This window comes from Centruroides sculpturatus, unplaced genomic scaffold (genome assembly GCF_000671375.1).
Source record: "Centruroides sculpturatus isolate CEXI.00-Female unplaced genomic scaffold, Cexi_2.0 scaffold476, whole genome shotgun sequence".
In the NCBI taxonomy this organism is placed as follows: Eukaryota; Metazoa; Arthropoda; class Arachnida; order Scorpiones; family Buthidae; genus Centruroides; species Centruroides sculpturatus.
In genome coordinates this window covers 333,811-350,213 of record NW_019384596.1, presented here as the reverse complement: position 1 = coordinate 350,213, position 16,403 = coordinate 333,811, and the positions used below count along the sequence as shown (strand labels likewise).

The window sequence follows — 16,403 nt, the reverse complement described above, 5'->3', positions numbered from 1 at the left end:
ATTAATAGGAAGTAGAGCTCACTGTGTGCAGCGTTACTAAATATTTTTCTTTTCGAGGGCTTTCGAAGAATTTATTTCTGACGTGTTCAGGCGAATAAGAGGTTTTTTTATTGAACATGAACGTTCAATATAAAAATATACTAATAATTACTATTACTTGGTGTGAGTATCATACTATATTATGTTAAGAAATGGAAACTGCAAAAAGCCTTTTCCAAATTTTGACAAATAGATAGAATGTGTATCAGGGATGGTCAAACTATGTCAGTTACCTTCATATAGCCAGTGAAATTTCCAAAATCCACATACTTCTGGTTTACACCCTAAGGAGATTTTAACACCAAGAAAAATAGAGTATTGTACTTTGGCCTCACAAGTGCGCTTTACAGCAAAACTTGAATATGCACATTAGTTTTTGGGTGACATAGGTAGTAATGTTGCTAGATTTAACTTTATTGTTTCCTTTAAATTCAAAATAAAATGCTTTTAGCTGTGGTAATCAATACTGGAAGGGAAACTGTTATATTTTTAACAGTTTTTGTTTAAGTTTGTCAATCTTTTTTCTACAACTCTCACTTAAATGACTTTATGACTTTTATCGTTGGTCCCTTTAGAGTTGTATACTCTGTTACACAACTCTGAAGGGACCAATGAACACACACACACACACACACACCTCTCTGGATTATACAACTGTAAAGGGACCAACAATAAGTCATAAAGTCGTGTGTGTAATTGCATTAAATGAGGTTTTCCAGTAATTTATAATCATTTCAAAACAAGCAAAGAATTTAGTTAAATATAATGTTTTTTTCATATCCTAATTGTTTATAAAATACACATCATGTATGACTCTTATAATGAAGAAAACATATTTATTTATTTTTATTGTGATTAGGATGATAAACCTATGAGGAAACTGACATATTCAGAAGTAGCACAACGAGCAAAAGAACGTGTAGAAAAACTTGCCCAGGAATTGAAAGAAAAAGAAAGGCAAGAAGCTGCTGCTCGCTTAAGACAACAAGAAGCTCAGAGCAGGCAGCCTGCACCAAGTAAGGAATATATGATGTTGAATTATTAAAATTTAATGATTCCTTAAAAATAAGAAAGAAAAAAATTAACTTTTGCCATAAATTTAGATATTCTGTCAGTTATGTATAATATTGGCTAGTTAATAAAAAAGATACAAAATAATCATAACTTGTCCTTTTATAGATAATAAACTTTTAGAACAGATTTTGTCAGATTTTTGTCAATATTATTTGAAAAATTACAAGATGACTTTGTACAAAGGTAGTTCAACTTCAGTCTGGAATTTCAGTAATAGCAATGGAACTGTTTGTGTTACATGATACCAGTTTTCTCTTTGAGTTCTCCTTCATACTCTGACTCCTCTCCTGTTGTTTTGGCAATTATGGAATGCCTGCAAAATAAGTATTTGACTGGTGTTGAAAACATGGCATGATGAACTCTCGAGTTCAGAATGTTCATGTAATAGCTTGTCTCTGAAGACATCCTTTTAAAATAGCAAAAAGTGTTGATAAGTCAGTGACAGACTGTACATTTTAGATGATTCAGAATTTCTGAACAGTCTGTTGATTGCTGTCACAATGCACAGAGCTCTGACACTAGTCAAAATACTTCTATTCTTCACATATACCATTGCCAAAACAATGGAAGAATTGTCAGTTTGTGGGGTAAAAATGAGGAAAAAACATATATTGGGACTGTGTAACAAACAGTTCAAATTTCAATAATAGCAATAGAAGTTGAACTATTCTTTTACAATATCAAAAATTTTAAATATTGCATTTTACTTATGCATATAGCTATATTTTGTTCAAATTGTATGAGGGCACTGATGATGGCAAAATGTTCTATTTTGTATATTTAAAGTTCAGTTTGATTTGTGTATACAATAGAAGAAGCACGTGATTGAATAAAAAGCAAAAGTGTAGAATGATTCATTAGTATTCTTTCATTCATTTCTTACCAGCCAAAGGAGTTGGAACCTCAGGTTGGATTCAAGACAAAACATTGTCCAGTGAATTTCCTAGTAACTTTCAAACAGATGGTATTGTGTTAAATCAAAGTTTTCCAGTAAATTACTTGTTATGCATCAGTAATTCCTTTTCATTTGAAATTATATGTATTTTGGCAAAAAATAGTTTTCAATAAATTTATTATAAATATCAAAATGTATGCAGATTTTGACGCTTCTAAATTAAAATATTGTGTAAGTACAATTCAGTTTTCAAAGCAAGAGGACTTCCAGTTTTAATGGAGTGCAATGTCAGACTTGTATGATTGGCAGATTAAAGATCACTGGTTGTAAATGAACTATGAATCTGGCTATGCATGACATTTTGATGTTTACTCCTTTATAAAATAAGGAATAAGTATCAAAATATACTGTATAATTCATATAATTAAAAATATATGCAAGAGATTCATAACATTAATGTTTCTTTGGCTGTTTTAATAGAATATTTGCTTATTTTTTCCTCTCATATATACATAATTTATGCTAAATTAAATGACTAATTTTATTTAAATGTCATAATTATCAATAAAATAATGTGTCGATAAAGTAAGATGATATCAACACACATTTGCTATTAAATATAGTTTGTTCATATATACATACATATATAAAATATATCAATTTTTTTTATTAGGAAACTTCAGAGAATTTTCTAAAGGAAGATTTGCTGATCAGCGTTCTCGATTAAGGGACTTTAGAGAACGCAGGACTGGATTTGTTAATTCTTCTGAATCAGTTCGTCATCCTGAAAACTTGAACAGAGAAGAAATTCGTGGAGATGGCCCAAGCACTGATGTGAAGCCCATCAAGTAAACAGTTCATGACTGATTTTGCTATTGGTTTCACTATTTGCATTCTCCAGATGGGAGAAATGGTGGTTTAGAAATGTGACTGTGATTTCACATACAGTAGATGCAGTACTTTTTGGTACAGATAGTTCTGTCATGGGATGTGAAGATTTGTCACAAAAAGTTTAAAAAAATTAAAAAAAAAATATTAAAATTTAAAAATCAACCAACCTCGCAAGTTTAATCATGGCTGCATTTGCAATTACAGCCATTTGACTATGGACAAAGAAGGGGGTTAAATATGTATAGACTGTCTGGAAGCAAGAATATATCCTTCTGGAAGAAAGAATATCAAGTATTTTCTCTATCAATGGTGCCTATATGTAAAATAACTATTCCCAAAAGAAAATACAATTAGTGATTTAGTTGTGTTTAATATTTCTGTGCTACCTTTGGTTAGCTTTAGTAAACTTAGTAGCATATGAAAGTGTGATAAGTTTGGGGTAGATATATGAATGCTTAATTCTGTTTTAAAAAAGAAAAAAAATATTGCAAATTCAATGCAAAATATTTTTTGTGTTTATACTAAGTAATAGAATTAACTTTGTTTTCACTTTTGCAGTTTCGTGTTCATCTCTTTGAGCAATTTGCAACTGACCACTGATAGTAAACAGAGGGAAAAATTAACTGAAAAGAATTAAAGTTATTAACCACAAATAATTGCATTATATTTTGCATGTAACTGTTGCTGTTTAATACATTTAGCAATAACTTTGCTCTTTCAGATGCCATTTCTGTGTGATTAGCTGCAGAACATGCATTTTAATTTTTGCATTTTAAATTTGCCAAAATTAAACATATAACAATAAAAATAACAATAATAAATACTTGCAAGTTTAATTGTAAAAATTTTAGAGTAATATATTGCAATTGTTGGGGATTATTTTGGTGCTGAAAGAAAAAATTCAACTTAACAAAAAAACAACAACAAAATGTACAGTCACTGCCTTGCGTCAATTTTGTCCTCCCTCTTTTCTGTCAAAGAAACAAACTAAAGAAAACTAGTTACATTAGGGTTTATATCACTATCCATTGAGGTTTTTTTAATCAGTGCATAAATATACTGTTTGGGATAATAGTGAATTTACATAGGCGTCAAATAGTATTAAAACAATGCAGAACAACATCGTCCATATTTCAATAATCGTTATTTTCATTAATAATTAGAAAGATTTATTGGCAGTGATTAATGAATGTTATGAGCATTATCTTAAAAGAAAAAAATTAACTAAAACACCCAAATTTTCACAAAATTCTGCAATTAATACAGATCAAATTTTCTGTGCAATCAATTTTATAACACTGTCAATTTCCATATCAAAAGTTTATTATTATCTGCACAGTGCTTGTGATGAATTTTTTTTTCTCATTTCTTTATATTATTTTCATGTTTTGTACCAAATACAGTTAACTTCGATGCTTCACATATTTATTTTTCATGAGCATTCATTCAATACAAATAACAAATGAAAAAAAAATTGTGGGACTGCAACCAAAGTATTTTCTTATATTTTATCTAGTCTAAAAGTTTGCAGTTCAGCCTAAATAAATTGTTTAGCAATATTGTCTTTAAAGGAAGAAGAAAACAATTATTATATTGTACTCTAAGTATTAAATTTTTAAGAATGAAAACTAATTGATTGACAAAATGTATGAATATTCATTGTATTCCATGATGAAATTTTTATGATTTGTATAATAGCCTAATATTAATGATAAATTTGTTCCATTACAGGAAACTTGCCCCTAAAAGAGCCTGTGGCATCTATATAAAAAGTACAGGGTCAGTATGAATCTTTTGCACAATGCTGTGGTCGTTGGAACTCTCTTCCTCGAGACGTTATACCGATTAAAACACTCAATGACTTTTGCCATAAGCTGGTGCTAGAGTAAAATATTTTCTAAACAATTCTGTTATTTTTTTCAGCAGCTTGCTAAAAAGTGATCGTTAAATTTGTATTTTTGAGCTTCTATTTTGTCTAACGCATCAAACATTTTAATCGTTATAACACTAAACGGTGTTTCAAACGAAAACAGTCGTGCATAGCAAGTTTCCTCGGTGAACAAGTTATCAGTTTAAAATGGGCTAAATGTAAATTTGAGTTACTTTATATTATAATATAAAGATTAAAAAAAAATAAGAGGTAATAGGTGGAATAGATGATTAAAAAAATTAAGCTTTTGCCAGCAACGTCTTTCTGTATTACGGATGCACTCGTATCGAATTGTAATTTTGAACGATAGAGCCGGTGACATTAGAAACATATGTACAGAAAAAAAAAAACTAACTGTATCGTAGCCCAAGTAAACTGTTTGCACTGACATTGTTTGTGTACAAATTGAACTTCCATTTGAATTTTCTGTTGTTGCTTTGTATCATGTGCTTTTTAAAAAACAAATTGACATGGTGCCAGCAGTCGGTGTGGTACTGTCCATAATTTCTGGTAGCGGCCAGTTAATGTCCGCAAAATTTTCAAATGAATGGACTTTTTCATGAGAGATGCAGAAAGATTATATAAATATATATATCAGTATACATTTCAGTGAGATAGCACTGAAAAAAATGTGATGTATCCACCCTTCTGCACTCCCGAAAACTGTATAATACAATAGTAGTCATAGATCTTGTAGATGTATTAATGTCAATGGCACCCCATGCAGAAAAAAAAAAATGTAGGAATACAGAGCATGGGCCATTTTCCCAAGAGTGGGGAGCAGCTTTGTGTGTACTTAAAAAAAAAGCTACATAATAAAAAAAGCTAAACAAAAATAGTTAGCCTGATGTTAGAAGAAAAATATTAAAAAAAAAAACCATAAATTCAATAAGAGAGAGAAAAAAATGCGTCAGTAAAATTATTCGTAATGGGCTTCTTGTGAAAAATGTATTTGTGCTATTACAAGAGGGGAAAATCCAATGTGCAGCTGTACATGTTGTAATGCCTCGAAAGTATTACATGTTAAGTTTCAGGAAATAGTAAGTAGGCACTGGATGGGAATATAACATTGCAGACTGGCAATGGATTGTTCTTAACTTTGTACAACACGGGTTGCTAATTAATGTATTGTGTAATCCAAAAATCAGAAAGATAAATGCAGATTAAAAGTATTGAAGTATTTGTTAATCGACGAATTTCTTCACGCAAGTGAAGGAAATGCAGTATAATATATATATATATTTAAAAAAAAATGCAAAAAAAAATCATCAATATCAATTTATCATTTGTCAAAACCAATGGCTATATTTACCATTGTCTTTCCAAATGTGGCCTAAGATGTTGGTTGGGTTTGGTATGTTACCAATTGTTGAGTTTCCTACTGTTAAAAATACACAGCGGTCAGTAAAATGTCTTCTGGCAAGAGCAATTGAGTTGTTTTTCTTTCTTATTTCTACACCATTATTTATTTATTATATGAAACTTAACTGTGAACTTGTTCGTTAAAACAATTCACGATTATTCAGTTCTGAAAGTAGTAGTAATAGTACATAATAAACGAAATACCGTCGCGTCGAGTGAAACAATTCTTTTGAAATATCAGTATTTAAGACAATTAAATTCGGTTCTTATACGGGGAGTGCGACCTTGGAGAAAAGGCATCAATCTCTCTCCGTATAAGAGCCGAGTGTCCACCCCGTCAAAAAAAATACTGTCATTCTTCCCACGAGTGCGCGTTCATACGTATTACATGAACGTGCATTATTTTTAAAAGTTATTTTTAATAATCGTGTGTTTCCATAAATTATTTTGTCAAATGGAGCGAGCGTGCAAAAATGAATGCATTTCGCATTCTGTAAATTAAACTTTGTAATTTGATTGTATTATCACTTAAAACTAATATCGAGCGATTATTATTTAATGATATTATTTAATGATATTGTAAGAGGTATTCAAAATTTGTAATGATGCACTTTAAAATCGATCGACGTAAACATTTTTTTTTTTTTATCGCATTCTAAAATTTACATTAAGAAAACAGCTTCGCCTATTCGGGAAATATGTTAGTTTTTTTTTTTATTCTAATAGGTTTCAATAGACTGTTCCTCGGCCATTTATATCTAATATTTAAGAAGTGATATGAATTGTTGCGTCAGTGTATTAAATCAGCACGCACCCTCCGAAGCTTTCTACATTTGTACGTGTATAAAAAATGCAATAAATGACGTTCGATAGACACTTAAGTCGAAAATAAGTAGTTTTATCGTTAGATCGAGTTTTGTATTAAAGCCGAAGAACGCATCGATTCGTAATTTCATCGGGCCGAGTTCGTAACGAGTCTCTTGAAAAACGTTTTCTATTTAGCTGACGTACCGATGATACAAAAATTTTAAGCCAATAGAAATATATCTGGATATAAATATTCTATGAATCGGAATGGCAATTCTGGAAAGTTAGAAGCGCCCGGAAACTTAATTGAACTCGGTAAAGAGAGTAAATTATACACGGCTTTTTTAGTTTAGATTTAATTTTGCTTACTTCTTTTTACTATGTTCAATTGTTTTTTAATGTAAAATATATGAAAAATTGATCATTATAGAAAAGTATACGGACGAATGTTAACGTTGAACGGGAAAAATGCGGACGAACGAAAGTCGGCGATATTGTAATTTACAGAACAAATACGGTAAACTTTAATAATAGTATCCTTTTCGGACAAATTGAAAATGTTTAGTGTTAATTTTCAGTGAAATAATTTATCCTGGGATTTGAGTATCTATCGGCAATCGAAACCTTGTCTTTATTTCCTAAAATTTTACAAGGGCAAAAAACCCCAAAATTGCATTTTAGACGCTATTTTGTTACTGCGATCGAGTTAGCAATAGCATCCCGATTATCTATCAAAAACTTCGATTCTATTACATTATGGAGTTTTTTTAACTCCGCCCCGTGTGCACTAAGAGGGCCTCTATTCAAGCCCGTTACGGATTCGGCCAGGCCCACGATGAAGCGACCGGGTGGTGAGGGACGGGACCCGACGAAAAATTCCTGGGGATTTATCGACCCGTCCAGATTCGAACCCGGGTCCCCCAGAGCGGTAGGTTGCCACCTTGACCGCTCGACCGTCACATTTTGGAGATTCAATAAGTCACCTCTCCCTACCCATCGACAGTAAATACCAATAAAGAGTATATTTTACTTTCCCGACTGTTATGTATATATGAGGAAAAGTATTGGAATGTGTCAAATTTGACACTCGAGTAGTAAAAAACCGACAAAAAAAATTCCGTGGATGTGTGTTTGCGTCGATTTCGCTTTATCTTCATCCCATCCCGAGATATTACGAAACGAAATTTGGCATGGTGGCTCGTATATGGAGGGCATCGATGCTATTAAATTTTGGTGGTGGAAAGTTCGAGAGTGGGGAGAGGCGTAGGACTTAACAACGAATAAAATCATTAACATTTATACTTTTTTTTAAATTATAAATCTTATCCCTACAATCAAAATTAAGCCTTTTGCCATTATATAGTTATTAAAAATAGCAGCTTTTGTTATAAAAACATTTCGTAACAGATGGCGCCACAGACTTTTTTGCTTAGTAACTCATAACCGGGAAAGTTAAGCAACTCTCGTTGCTAGACTTTTAAAGATTTAAAAAAAAAAAATATATGAAGTTTGTTTAGCTGAGCATTGAGCGCCAGGTGTTAAAGGGAAGGCCGACATATCCGGGGTTGCCTACCCTGATTCAGTACTTTATACACACCGAAACTAAAAGCGAAATCAAAATTAAAGGTCATAATTTTAATTATTATTTTTAGTTTTAACCGGCTACCTAGTATTAATAAGTACTAAATGTTATAATATACAGTGGAACCTCGGTTAACGAACTTAATACGTTCCGCGACTGTTCGTTAACCGAAGCAATTTTTCCCATAGAAATTAATGCGAATACAATTTATCCGTTCTAGCCTCTTAAATTTTATTTGTAAAATGGGTTTTCTTTGAAAATATAGGAAAACGTAGTATCTATCGTTACAGCAGCAAATTGGTGGCATAGGAGTGGAGATGTACTGTACGAAGTTTAATTCTTGAAAGGGTAAAAATATCGGGTAACATTGCATCGGGAGATTCTTCGAGTCGAGGTCTCTCTTGATAAGGAACACGAAAGTTGTATAAAGTTGATTGTCTTACTCTTTTAATAAAAAGTTCTAAAATGCGATATCGCATTGTCGTTCATTAAATTAATGACCCTATCGAGAACCACCACCCTAACAAAGTTTTGGCTAATAAATTCCTGCACATCATTCCATTTCCTGCAAATTTCCTTGATCTCGGCACCAGTGATTTCTTCCCTAAGAGCTGCTCTTGTATCTCTCTTTCGCCTGTTCTTCCTGCAAGACAACTAGCTCTTCTGTGGATAGTTCGTTTTGATGGTCCTTTATCAACTCCAAGTCTGTATCATCTAATCCCAAACTCTTGCCAATGAACTACACCGGGAGAGCTCTGTGCAGTCGGCCTGGAGGAAACTGGCCAACTTGTGTCCCAGAGCGAAACTTTGAGGAATTTGAATCCAAGTGCGGCGAGATCTCACTCCAGGCTTTGTCAATAAGGTTCATACAATGCAGGATGTTAAAATGCACCTTCTAAAAAGTTCTAACGGTTAAGCCCGTATCATTGTTCGCCAGGTGTTTCCAGGTTACCAGTGCCTTGGTATACAGCTTTTTAAAATTGGAAATCACTTGCTGATCCATTGATTGCAGTAATGGAGGAAGGAATTTGACTTTGATGATGTCGTGTTCACTATTCAGATCTTCCTCCAAATTTGGTGGATTGCTGGGGCATTATCCATTAAGAGAAGATCCATTTGCTGAAGATAGTTTTTGACAATTGGAGCAAATACTTCTCTGAGCAAATCCATAAATAAAGTTCAAGTTACCCATGCCTTGCAATTTGCCTTCCATTGGACAGGCAGTTTGGACTTCATAACATTATTGCTCTTAAAGGCGTAGGGATTTTCGGCATTGTACACTAAAAGTGATTGATTTTGAGGTCACCACTTGCATTAGTGCAAAATAAAAAGGTGAGCCTGTCCTTCATGGGCTTGTCCTGGTGGTGCTTTCTCTTCTTGTGTTGTTTGTTAGTCTAGGTATTTTTTTCCAAAAAAGACCAGTCTCGTCGCAATTAAACACTTGATTTGAGACGTATCCTTCAGATTTTACAAACTCTGCAAATTTGTCCACAAATGCTTTTGCTGCTTTTCCATCTGAACTTGAAGCCTCCCCATGCCTTATGACACTGTGAATGCCAGTTCGTCCACGAAACTTATCAAACCACCCTCTGTTCACTTTAAAGTCTTGCCCGTCTGCACTTGTACTGGATGTTTGGGTCAACAAGTCACTGTGTAAATTTTTGCCTTTTCACAAATTGTAGTTTCACTGTCTCCAGCAAGTTGCTTTTCATTGATCCATACTAGCAACAGTTTTTCAGCTTCATCTAAAACTTTAACACGAATGCCATTCTAGTATTTTGCAATAATTTCTTTCTTTAATGCTACACTATCACTTTCTTTCTTGGGTGCCATATTGATTAAATACATGAACTTTTTCAGTTCTGTGATTAGCACAAACACTCTGAAAAGCAATGCTTACTTCACGCACGCCTAGCAGCAACTAAAATTTGACAAAAAAAAAAACAAAAAAAAAAACGTTACGTTCATTATCCGAGATGGAATTTTTGCAAAATAAAAGTTTGTTAACCGAGGTTCCACTATAAGCTAATATTTAATATATTTTTATTTGAGTTAAGCACTTTTAACACGAATGTCAATTAAATCGAATTAATAATTGCGGCTCACAGTGTAGTATCTTACTCGCATACGGGGCAAATATGGCGTAAAAAATGTTCGAAACCCGAGATTTGACTACATTCATAATCTTTAAAACAAAGAATTTTTTAAACCAATCTTAATAGTCGTATCATTTATTTGAAAAATGGAATAATTTTAGCTGAAAATACAAAAATAAATCAATTGTTTCTGAAACAGTATAAAAATGAAGTTGCGTGAAAATAACGAATAATTAACATCGCGATATTTCAAACGGGCTTCGTATTTCATTTGGCTTTTATATATAAATCTAACGTCCAAATACTCCAAGATTCAGAAATACAGTATAAAAGCCAAATTGTGAAGCGCATTAATTAAACAGTTATTCAATTATTTCATGTTTTAAGAGGATCGCTGGCTGCTACCTTGTCCATCCGATAGAGATTCGGCGAAGATCTATTTTGATTCCCACGAAATCCAAAAATCAGGGAATAAAGAGTGGGAAGAACTATCAAAACATGAACATAAGCGAAAACCACTGCCAAAAAGAACATTTTGTAAAATATTATGGACACCTGATTAGTGGCTATCATTAAAAACGCGGGTGAGATTATCAGGAGGAGAGTGTTCTGGATAATGGCCGCCGCTCGAGATTTTAAAGCGAACATCATCTTTCCTTTAGTGTCTTCGTCCGAGGCAGAAAAGGCGTAAGATAAATGGCAGAGATAACTAGATAACAATCCCACTAACATGACAAATATTATGGAATAGAAGGAATTGATTTTAACTCCCCAAAGGTTGGAGAAACCTAAAACGCCTATCTGAATGGACGTGACGGAAAGAGAACCCAATAATATGCAAGGAATGTTAGGAATGAAGAGGGAAAACACTATTAAAACGACACAGAAACTTATAGGTAGCATCCATAAGACTAGTTGTCGTATGATAGTTGCCAGTTCGTACATGCGAAATAGCATGCTGGTAAATCGAACGGGTATGGGAGAGTCGTCGGCGATCCTATAAAAGTCTTCCAACATCATTTTTTCGGTTTCCGCATCGTTAATATTACGGGTCTGAAAAAAACATCTACTTGCCAAAATTTGAGTCTCCTCTTCGTTAAAAACGACATCGGTAGCAATATCCGCAGTCATGGGCAATTTGAAAAACACGTTTTTTAGTACAAAGATAAATTCTTCCTCCAGAGAAAAATCGTAACTTCTGAACAACCAATTTTTCTTGGGATTATTGACTATACTTAAGAAGATCTTCAGCCAACAGGACGACACGGCGCCCGTGGCGTAAGTAGAATTTTCAAAGCTTTGCATAACTTCTTCTATTTTATTCTGAGTTACGGGATCCGAATAGTTCAACGGAGTGTCTATTATTACTTGCACTCTGTGAGGATAAGCGGTGTAATATTTATAATGACGTTCGTAGTAAGTCGTAATGTAAGAATCCGAAGGAAAGGGATCGGTGATTCCCGACGCCACTCGTAATTTCGTGCACTGCCAGATAGCGACACCCAAATAGGCAGCGTACAAGAGAAAAACTACAATTTTACTCAGGGGTTTTTGTACGAAATATACATATTTCTCCCATACACGAAAGGAAATAAAGAAATCTTCTTCGGGTGTTCCGCATTCTCCGTTTTCCGTGCAACAGAAGAGAGAGCATCTTCCATCTGGAAAAACAACATGTAAACGCCGTTTAAACCGGATCAAATAAAAACAACGTACCTCTGTTAGATTTTTTTGACGTGACGGTGACGCAAATCAGAGGATGTAGTTTCTTCCTCTCTCTGTATCCGCTGAGAGCCAAGCATCCTCCCAAAAACGTAATTTCGTACAAGAAGAAAAAGAGGCTGGTCACAGCCGCGTAAGTACAAAATATTTTCGCGGCCCGAAACGGAGCCGCCAATCCTACTAAAAAGCAAATTAAAGAAATCAGAAACACCATAGTAACGGACACGAATACTTCGGAATAAGCTTTTCCCAGTCTTTTATCCACAGTTTCGGTGGCTTCGGTTCTTCTCCAAGCCGATATCAACACGGCCGTGTCTTTCGTTGCGAGACCTACGGGAAAATTATTATTACACGGAGCCATTTTTCTCTATTAAGTGAAAATCTTACCCATGGTCAAGAAAAAATCGAAGACGACCACACTGGTGAATTCCACTCCGCAATAAACGCACAGTCCCCAGGCCGCGGCGATAGACAACAACACGCAGAAGACGGCGGCCACACTTAACCACGGTTTGCTTCGAGTCCATCTCTTGTTCATAAATAGGAAAAAGTTGAAAACGACGACCAACACCAAGACGACGACCAGCAGCTTAGCGGTCGATCTGGTGACTTTCTTCAGTTCTCTGCTGTAAGACCATCTGGAAAACCACTTGACGTCGATATTTTCGCCCGAATGAGTTTCCAAATATTCGACCGCTTTCGCATCCCACAACGTCGACAGTCTATTTCTTTCGCCGTCGCCGTCGTCTAAATAATATAGGAAACGAAAGGCTTCGGCCGATTTTACGTTGTCTTCGAAATCTAATTCGACGCCTCCCAATATGGTGCCATAAAAAACGAAACTACGTCAAAGATATCGTATATATATATAAATGCGTATCAACACGCCAGCACAAATACATAGAAACTAAACTTTATATAAAATGTATTTTTGTTCGGTATAATTACTATAGGTCTAATTCTTTTTCTATATTATACGATTTATTAAACAACGTATATACTCGTATTGGCAATTTGTTCTTACATTTGCTATTTAATAGATTAACTTAAACGTACCTGTAAGTTCTTTCGTCGATGTAAAGTGGGTATTTGATCTTCTTTTTTCCTCGAAGCACCTCGTCTATGCTTTCGGCCAATATTCCGGGGTCGTTTTTAACGCATCTCCCTCTCTTCGTAGAGCAGACGTCTACGTAAGTCAAGTTTTTTCCATCCGCTGGTACGGACAGAGCTCGAATAGCCTTATCCAACAGGACGCATTCCTCCATTACGGGTTTCGTCAGGACGTTGCCGCCATTTTTTGCGGTGATCAACACGATGAGGAATTTCGCCGTCCTCGTCATTCGGCCCAAATCGAAATTAGAAGAGACGTTCATGGGGAAAAGCTCGGTGGCCAGCAGTTTATCGTCCAGGGTTCTTCCGTCGACGGGAGCGTACAGATGTTCGATACCGATTACCACGTTGATTCGGAGGAAACCCGTGGCCAGTAGAACGGATAATCCCAGAGGAAGCAAAACGAAATACCAAGGATGTCTGCCGACGAAACTCCCGGTTTTGCCGAATGCTCCGGAGACCGCCCGGTCCACATAAGTACAAACCATCTTGGGCTTCTGCGGATAAGCGAAAATTTAATAATTAAAAAAATTATTATGAAAATAAACATTAACCATTTCTCAACTAACAAGTATGTAACGCGGCACTTTTGGCAAAACTTTTACCTCTCTAAAATATAATTGTACTACACCTAATTACTTTTGCTAATTTTGAAAATATTTTATTGTAAGAAGAAAAGGTGAGGGAAGTCTGTTTCAAAACAGTCCAATATGTTTATTTGTTCACAAATTATCTACTTGAGGATGCAATAATCGTAGTTGGGTATTTTCGCGTGTAACGGCGTGTTCTATTAGGACAAAACATGTTTTGTGACTGGATGCAATGCTAGATAAGCCACGTGTTCGAAGAATAAGATTATTTAAAGGACCTAAAGTTTCGGAATTATTATCGAAGTGGTGCGAATGATTCCTAGAGAAGACAAACTTTACAAATTAAGAGATTTCGTTTGCGAAAAGCATTTTGTATCTTACTTTATTATTAAAGACTGGAATTCTACTAACAGAAGTATGAAAACATTTCTAGGAGTAAATAGAAGCTTAAGTAAACTTAAAAATTTGATGGCAAATTGTTTATTGAAGCTGTTTTACATAGTTTTGTGATGTTTTCTTTTAGGTGATGCTAAACATTACTTCGCGCATCCTTCGAGTGACAACATAATGGATTACGTAATTTCGAATTTAAACCGTAAATAATACTTTAAAAAATTTTGTGAAGAAGTATCTGTTTATGAAGACCTCATAGAACATATTTTATGTAAGGCATTGCAATTTTCATGTAAAGAACACGCAAAAGAGATACTAGCTTATATAATTCATTGTTACATTCCATTAAGAATGTGCCACTATGCAAAACGAAAAAGGTTGCGAACCATTGATGTGTAGAATAACAGAATATATTAGAGTTAGGAGGAACTTAATGGGTCAAAATAAATATAAGTTATGAGGAATAGTTTTCTTAACATAACATTTTTCTTTTTAAATAGTCAAACGGAAAAAGTTTAACCTCCAAAAAACACTATTGTGTACGGCCTTGAAACGAAGTAACAATGAATGGTTATTATAGATATAAAGAATCAGTTGTTATTTATGTGTATGAAAAACGTAGGAATCTTTTTTCTACTGAAATCTAGTACTATAAAATATATTTGCCTCCACTTTATTCTTGGTGAATAGTTATAAATAAACACATTTAAACCAGCACGTGAAGGCATTCTTACAAACTTGCACGTGTAGCTGACAAAAGTAATGACACCAGTCAGTAGCAGAACTTGATATAGATAAAGTATACTGACCGAACTACTTAAAATTCTCGCAGAGAAGAAAGAGTCAATAACTAGTCGGAAACGAGTTCAAGGATCGCAGAGTTAATTTAAAAGTTCTGTTATTAAACACGGCCTTGTTCGAATATATTAAATATTTAAGCAATATTTTAACATAAAAAGGAAGAAGATGTGCGAAAACTCTTTGTAAGAAACAATAGTATAACACTCTTTTATTGTCTGTTGGGATGGAAAAGTATCGAAAACTCAACAATTAATATAAATCACGAGTGCCTCATTTTACAAACCATTAAAAATATATTTTTTTAAATTGTAAATGAAGTTTATCCCGTTAATTACGAGTAATCATTTATATAGTGTAAATTTTATCATTCAAAATATATAATTAACTTCATTTACAATTAAAACGAAGTCTTTTAATGGTTTGTAAAGTAACATTTTTTCAAGGCTATATAAAAAAGATAAGTTTAAGTAACTTGATATAATATTATGACATACTTTTTTAAAGAAAAAAATTACCGAACGAGACTCATCTTTTTCTTTAAAAAGAGCAATTACGGAACAATTGGTAGCGTTACGGCACTAGTGGTTCTACTCTTACACACGCCTTTGGTGACGAAATTTAAAGTTGAAATTTTAATAAATTATAAAAATTAATATAAAACGTCGCACCTTACCTTGCAAATATTTTAATACTACTTACATTACGAGGCATTTCTGTAGCGTGAGAATAATTTGATTTTCACAGTACAGTAGGCTATAATGTCAGAATGTCACGTATCGAAATCGCTTTTAAACTTCGTACGAAGTATACAATGAAATAATATATAACAAATAAGTCATTATTACTACTTATTAGTTGTATAACAGATGTGTCACTGTTGTTTCCAATCGATTGTGCCCGAATACTCGTGTTTCGTGACTGTAAGCGATATCCGTCGGGACAACTGGTCGTAAGTGTTGCATCATTAATATTCTATCTACATTTACACCTTGACGGCTATTGCCAACCTTGACGATTTCTTGAATAATGGACAGCGATACATATTTAAGGACAAGAACGAAACGTAAAAGGGGTGTGATTTTGAACTTTATATTTTATTGACTTTCTGTCA

General features: G+C 34.0%; 2 protein-coding genes across 4 annotated transcripts in view; one reads left to right on the top strand and one right to left on the bottom strand.

Moving 5' to 3' along the window:
* The window catches only part of LOC111624882 (la-related protein 4-like), a 171,708-nt gene extending 165,450 nt beyond the window's left edge, over positions 1–6,258 (top strand). For all 3 annotated transcript variants that reach the window (XM_023367857.1, XM_023367856.1, XM_023367858.1), the window contains 3 exons: positions 899–1,055; positions 2,682–2,856; positions 4,631–6,258. In XM_023367857.1, the coding sequence (XP_023223625.1) occupies positions 899–1,055; positions 2,682–2,856; positions 4,631–4,688 (390 nt within the window). In that variant the 3' untranslated portion in view covers positions 4,689–6,258. The remainder of the gene's footprint in view (positions 1–898; positions 1,056–2,681; positions 2,857–4,630) is intronic.
* A 2,532-nt stretch (positions 6,259–8,790) lies between these two features.
* Positions 8,791–16,018, bottom strand: LOC111624885 (patched domain-containing protein 3-like). The gene is made up of 5 exons (XM_023367863.1): positions 15,992–16,018; positions 13,455–14,005; positions 12,786–13,240; positions 12,393–12,728; positions 8,791–12,337 (listed from the first exon to the last, which is right to left on the bottom strand). Exons 1-5 carry the CDS (start codon positions 16,001–16,003, stop codon positions 11,052–11,054), a joined length of 2,640 nt encoding a protein of 879 aa, XP_023223631.1. The 5' UTR covers positions 16,004–16,018; the 3' UTR covers positions 8,791–11,051.
* Between the last annotated feature and the right edge of the window lie 385 nt (positions 16,019–16,403).

Coding starts and splice junctions, on each gene's coding strand:
- LOC111624885 (XM_023367863.1), bottom strand. Junction 12,729..12,785: donor CGATTTTTTCTTGACCATGG/GTAAGATTTTCA, acceptor ATTTTCCCGTAG/GTCTCGCAACGAAAGACACG. Junction 12,338..12,392: donor GTCAAAAAAATCTAACAGAG/GTACGTTGTTTT, acceptor TTGTTTTTCCAG/ATGGAAGATGCTCTCTCTTC.